This window comes from Passer montanus, unplaced genomic scaffold (genome assembly GCF_014805655.1).
Source record: "Passer montanus isolate IOZ18808 unplaced genomic scaffold, ASM1480565v1 scaffold19, whole genome shotgun sequence".
Lineage (NCBI taxonomy): Eukaryota > Metazoa > Chordata > Aves > Passeriformes > Passeridae > Passer > Passer montanus.
Genome location: NW_024366480.1, coordinates 9,178,414 through 9,184,413, shown reverse-complemented (window position 1 = coordinate 9,184,413; position 6,000 = coordinate 9,178,414). Strand labels below are relative to the sequence as shown.

Here is a 6,000-nt window from a genome sequence, read left to right as displayed (position 1 = left end):
GGGCGGGGGCGGCCCGGGCGGGGGGCGCGGACCCCGAGGCGCCGCCCGGCCCCGGCCCCGCAGGAGCCAGGTAGATCCGCCCGGCTTTTACCTTTCTCCTTCGGCTTCCCTGCGCGTAGGGCTGGTAGCGGGGCTGTTTCCTGGTCTCGCAGAAAGAGGCAGTGCTGAGTTAGGAAGACAAAAATAGACCTTTACAGAGAAATATAGGGATTGTGTGCGCGGTGGGGAGGGAGAGCGGAGAGCGGCACCCGGCTGGTTTCCAGGAGGAGCCCTTTTCTCCCTCTCGTTGCATGTTAGGCATTTTTGCACAGCTTTCTCCCCCCACCCCCTCCCCGCCGGGGCAGGGTTACCTCTGCCGCCTGCTCTCCGCATCTCTGGTGGGGAGCGAAGCAGCCAACTCCGCTGCGATCGGAACGCGGCCAGAGACCATTTTATGTGAGCGAGCCGGGTGGGAAGAAGCGGAGAGAAGCCGTCGCAGGGACACACACGGATATAAAGACTTGTCTTCTGCCTCCCCCCCCACTCCCCTCCCCTTGTAAATACTAAATCTGAGAAGGCAGCGATTTGACATCCACCCTGAGCAGCGGCTATGGGGTGTTTGGGCAACAGCAAAACGGAGGATCAGCGTATCGATGAGAAAGCGCAGCGAGAAGCCAACAAAAAAATAGAGAAGCAGTTGCAGAAAGAGAGGCTGGCTTATAAAGCGACACACCGCTTGCTGCTGCTGGGTAAGGAGGAAGCGGCAGAGGTGGGGGCCGGGGCGAGCAGGGCGAGGAGGGGGCAGCAGCCCCAGCCCGGCGGGGCGGCGGGCGCAGCCGAGAGGGGAGATGCGGCTGTGGAAAATGTAGGCTGCTGTGTTGATTAATAAGCGAGGCGTCCACAGATCGAGCTCAGCGCCTGAGCCACATGGATGCACACATACAGAAATGCTGCCGAGGTGGGAGATGCTGTCGCGTCCAAAAAAAAAAAGAGCAAAAAAAAGAAACCCAAAAAAACTCTCCGACCACCCAGCCTGAGCCGTGTATCACAATGTTCTCCCTTTCCTTCTTTCTCTTTTAGGGGCTGGTGAGTCAGGAAAAAGCACTATTGTGAAACAAATGCGAATCCTACATGTCAATGGATTTAATTCAGAGTAAGAATTATTGACACTTTGTGACTTATTTTTCCTTAAATGTTGGAAACAGGTTAACACACAGTACGCTAGGAAATTTCTCCTCTCATCCCCTGTGTTTTGGTGGCTTGACACTGTTTTGCGGGAGGGAGGGGAGTGAGAATAAGGAAATTGCTGCTATTGTATGTTTGCATTTTCTCCTTCTGGCCCCTTTACTGTATTTTACACTGTTGCTACTGCAGCGCTTGACAGGCCCCTGTGTAGCAACAACATGGCGACTACTTTTTACATAGAAGCAAATAACCAAATATTGCATCTGTCTGTAATATAAAAATACATGTCAAATCATAATCAGATGACACTGTGTGCTGTTTTTCTGGTGCTGGGGTTAGCGTAAAACTGAAACTAATTTTGCCTATTTGTTAGAAATCCTCCTGTTTTGTGAGGGTACATCATTTTCTCTCTAAAGAACTCTTTGCCAGAAATCATTATTAATCCATAGCATTCATTTTAGATATGTGTTGGCCTTCACCTACGTGTTGTTAATTTAGAGCATGTTTACATCATGCTGTGGAAATGAAAGAATGACTTCCAGTTCCATCAGGGGAAGCTTTGCAGATGTGGCTGTGATTGAATGATTTAGAAAAATATATTAGGGATGAATGTGCATTGCTCTTTATACTATGCAAGAAAATGGATAAGGGCAAAATGTATTTGTCTTGCCTATTTTTTTTACTATAGTATGTTTTAATGTTTGAAGGGCAGATAAACAAGTGATCAGTGAAAAAAAATTAAATGCAAATGACTGAACTGCTTTGGAAGAAAAAATCAAAGTGTTAATATTTCTGTTTTAATGCAGAGAAAAGAAACAGAAAATACTGGATATTCGGAAAAACGTTAAAGATGCGATTGTGGTAAGAACACACTTTATACTGTTCTTCCATGCTTGTTTATACTGGAAATTATAAGGATTATGCTTTCCAAGATTGTGATGAGAGAAATCCCATTTTGCTGATCAGATTGGATTATCTTCTATTGATCCTGTATCCAGATTAATGTGTTTGTTTTTTTGTTTTATCCAATTCTAGACTATAGTTTCAGCTATGAGCACTTTAATACCCCCAGTTCCATTGGCCAACCCAGAAAACCAATTTCGAATGGACTACATCAAGAGTATAGCTCCTCTTTCTGACTTTGACTATACACAGGTAAGAACAGAAACCACCGATTTATTCTGCTTCGAGGGGGAATATGTTGCTTCACTTGGATTTCCTGAAACATTGGGGTTATTTACTTTTTGGAAGATGGTCATAGAGAGATCTTATGCCAGCATCACCTCTGTTAACTTTCTTACAAGGCTGTGGTGGTTGCACCTGTTTTAGTGGTGCAGGGTTTTGTTGTTATGGATTTATTTGCTAATGGCTCTAAATGCTGTTTCTGCATTTAGCTCTCTTCAGATTTTCTGATGCAATCTTACATATTGACACATCAAATAAGACTTTGTTGAAAGCTGATTTCCTACGTGGAATTAGATGCAGGATGTTAACCTGAGGAGTTACTGTCTACCTGCAGAAAAGGATATAAGAGGAAATAAAAGGCTGGAATGGCCTCAGTGTTGTTTCCCATATTTACTGCACTTCAGAGTGGAAACCTGCGTAAGCAGTGGTCAAGTGAGGTGCTTTGCTTCCTCATGTATTGTAGTTGGCATGAGCAGTGGTTTGCTTGTATGTAAATGTTGCTTTAATTTGAGATGGAATCAATGTGGGACTTTGCATGGAGGCTGATCTTTTGTATACAAATGAGAGATACTTTTCAGATTAACTTGCATAGGCATCATACATTATTTTTATCTTTTTATGTTATTATTTATAGGTACATGCATAGAATGTTTCATGTTTTATGCATGACAAGAAAGCAAGTGCATAGACATTCTGAATTTTATTTTTGCTGTAGCACAGTTTTAATTTGCCTTAAAATGGTACTGAAAGCAATTTGTTATGGATACAGTAAGGACTTAAAAGTATCTTCATTTGTTGGCTAAATGATTGCGAGTTGTACATGCTATCAATACTGCCAAAGAAGCCATTTACAATAGAGTGTCTTTAGGTTATTATAGCTTCAGGGTGCAAGGGGGAGAAGGGGAAGAGTCATTTCTTTGTTATATGACTCATATTCTCTGATGTGTGGTTTTGCCTCTGGTAAACCTACCACTTTGAAGGTTCAAGATAAAGAAAAATTATCAGACATCTTGTACAGTTAGGATTTAACACAGAATGCAGATGTTAAAAAAAATCGACTGCAAGGTACACCCACATATTGCATAATTGCTCAATTGGTGGATGTAAGTTAGTGAAAATGAGAAACTCTTTTTAGAAATTGAATGTGAGCTTGACATGAAGTATTTGTCTTCTGCAGGTATTACAGTTCTGAGGCATTTGTTGCTCATTTTATGTGGATTTTTTTTTTAATTTTGATCCTTTGATGAGTAAAAAAAATGGTGATACATATACTTCGCAGTTCTTTATAGTACATATGTTCTTTTGAGTTTCTGGGATAAAAGAAGGCTAAACTGGACTTTTCATAGGGCTGGAGATATTTTTAGTTTATGATTGCTTTCAAATTTTCTCCTTTTTCACAGAAGCTGGCTATATCTAGTCAAATTCCACTCATGGCTTGGTATTTTATATAGAGGAAAATTCAACCTTCTTGGAGGGGAAAAGAATAGGACCCAGTGGACCTTGAAACAATTAATAATTCATTTGAAATCTCAATTCAAAGTCCATTTCAGTTTAAAATAAAAATATTAATAAGTGGTTTTAATTAAATAGGTTTTCTGAAAATACCATGTTATTTAAATAGTGTCAATTATTAGTTCTAATTTTAAAAATAGTTAAAAGGTTGTTACAAGTTTAAAAGAAGAAGAGAAATCTAATGCTGATTTAGAAGTAAATATATTTCTGTGTCACTTTCATATTTTCCCTTCAGTTTTCATCTCAGCTCAGTTTGTAGGTTTAATATTTGTAAAATGTAAAGTATGCCAAGATTTTTAGGGCTTTTAAATTTTTCTTGGTTCAAATGTTATTTATTTCCAGGAGGATTTGTGAGCAAGGCAGATTGAAAAAAAAATGCTATTGTGCTTCAGGGCTTGATTTTACTCCAGTTTAAGCCCATGATAAAGTAAAATTAGGTTTCCAGCTGAAATAAATTTTGACCCATTTAGTATTTTTGGATAAGGACAGACATAAAAATAAATACTTGGATAGTAATCAGTCAGGCATCCTCTGCTAAGCATTACTGATTCTGTAATTAATAGCTGATGTATGGAGTAAGGCCATCTGAGCCCAAACCAAGTGTTTAGCAGTAGACATGCAGGACTTTAGGGCTAATCATCCTCACATCAGAATAGTTGTGAAGGGAAAAATGCTGACATAGGCAGCTCTGGGGCACATTTTGGCACATTCTAGAGAGTGACAAAGGTTATTCTTCTTTGAATGAGGGAAGAGGCAGCTTTAGGGTTTGTGACAGTATGAATGGTAATGAATTGTTAAAGATCCTTAGTGTTGCAATTTGAATTACAGATGTGTCAATTTTTGGATGACATTAGCTATGTAACCTTTGTCATAAAAATCGATGTGTGTTAGTTGAAGATGGATTTCAGATACATTGCATGCCAAATGTGGGAAAATGACTGCACCTTATGAGGAGTCTTTAAAGAGAGATTCCTGATGAGCTGCAGAAACTTGACTGGTGGCACAATCTGACCTACACTCCTGGGGCGCTAATTTAAGCATATTTATGACATACTGGGTTTGCTTGGACAGACGTTCTTAAATTGCATACAAATTAACTAATACACATTTAATTGTGAAAATTGCCCTTGAAATAGGTGGATATGAAAATACTGATTTCCTGTGGGTGAAATCATACTCTTAATTGCAATTTATGACTGAAATTCCGAGAACTTGAGTAAAGATGGAGACTTCATATTTAGACTAAAATATTCTGGGTCTTTGTCTAGTTTTTTTAATTACATACCTCTCTATAAAATATAAGCAGAATATTTTCTTTAGTAGTGATACAAATTATAAAACAAATGGTTTTCTCTTTACAGTGTTTTAACAACACTTTAAGAGTCTGTGGAGTGCCCCCCACAAGAGTTTTACTTTAAAAAATCATTATCTGTATGGTTTGGTTATGCTACCTTGATGGTTCTTCTAGTTGGTATAAAAATTGAAAGCTTTCTGGATTTCTTGAATAATTTTTTACATAGTCTTTTATTACTTTTATAAAAGACTGTACAATTTTTACAAAGTATTTCCTGGCTGACTGCTGTGTTCTAATTCTATAAATCATAAGAACTAGAGCTAGAATTTTCACAAAATTGATAAATAGAAGTAAGTCAAGTGTCCACTGTATTGTCTTCCTTGAAGTTGTGACAGGAATCAAGATAAATTTTTGTCTGACCAGATTAGGCATTATCTTTGCTCAAAGGCAGAATCAGAGGAAGTGCTTCAACACTGGAACTGGGGATGCATCCCCTATCAAAAAGGATTTTTTTATTATTTTTGGCAATGTGTTGATTGATAATTGCTAAAGTTAAAAGGAATTGATCTGCTGCAATTTTAATACTTTATTGACTGGAATTTATTTTGTCCTTTGTGAATCAGGGTGAATGTATTAAGGCCATAATATGCTGGTAGCTCTGGTGTATTACCTTAATGTGTGTTTACTCAAGGTCAGTTTTCTTTGTTAAAGTTCTTGAATTTTCTGGGAACTACAAAGCTGATCAGTGTATAATTCCTTCACCCCTTGTCTTCCCCAAAAATGTAGCCAAATGAAGTTGCTTTGCATAGAATATGTCTTGAAGGAAGCTCATCTGATTTGTTTTG

General features: G+C 39.0%; 1 protein-coding gene across 2 annotated transcripts in view; it reads left to right on the top strand.

Moving 5' to 3' along the window:
• The window catches only part of GNAL (G protein subunit alpha L), a 183,915-nt gene that overhangs the window by 66,756 nt on the left and 111,159 nt on the right, over nucleotides 1-6,000 (top strand). The window contains exons 1-4 of one of the 2 annotated variants that reach the window (XM_039705943.1): nucleotides 36-728; nucleotides 1,060-1,132; nucleotides 1,971-2,025; nucleotides 2,200-2,319. In XM_039705943.1, the coding sequence (XP_039561877.1) occupies nucleotides 590-728; nucleotides 1,060-1,132; nucleotides 1,971-2,025; nucleotides 2,200-2,319 (387 nt within the window). In that variant the 5' untranslated portion in view covers nucleotides 36-589. Of the gene's footprint in view, nucleotides 1-35; nucleotides 729-1,059; nucleotides 1,133-1,970; nucleotides 2,026-2,199; nucleotides 2,320-6,000 lie in introns of those variants that run through there. The other variant, XM_039705942.1, reaches the window with a different exon arrangement.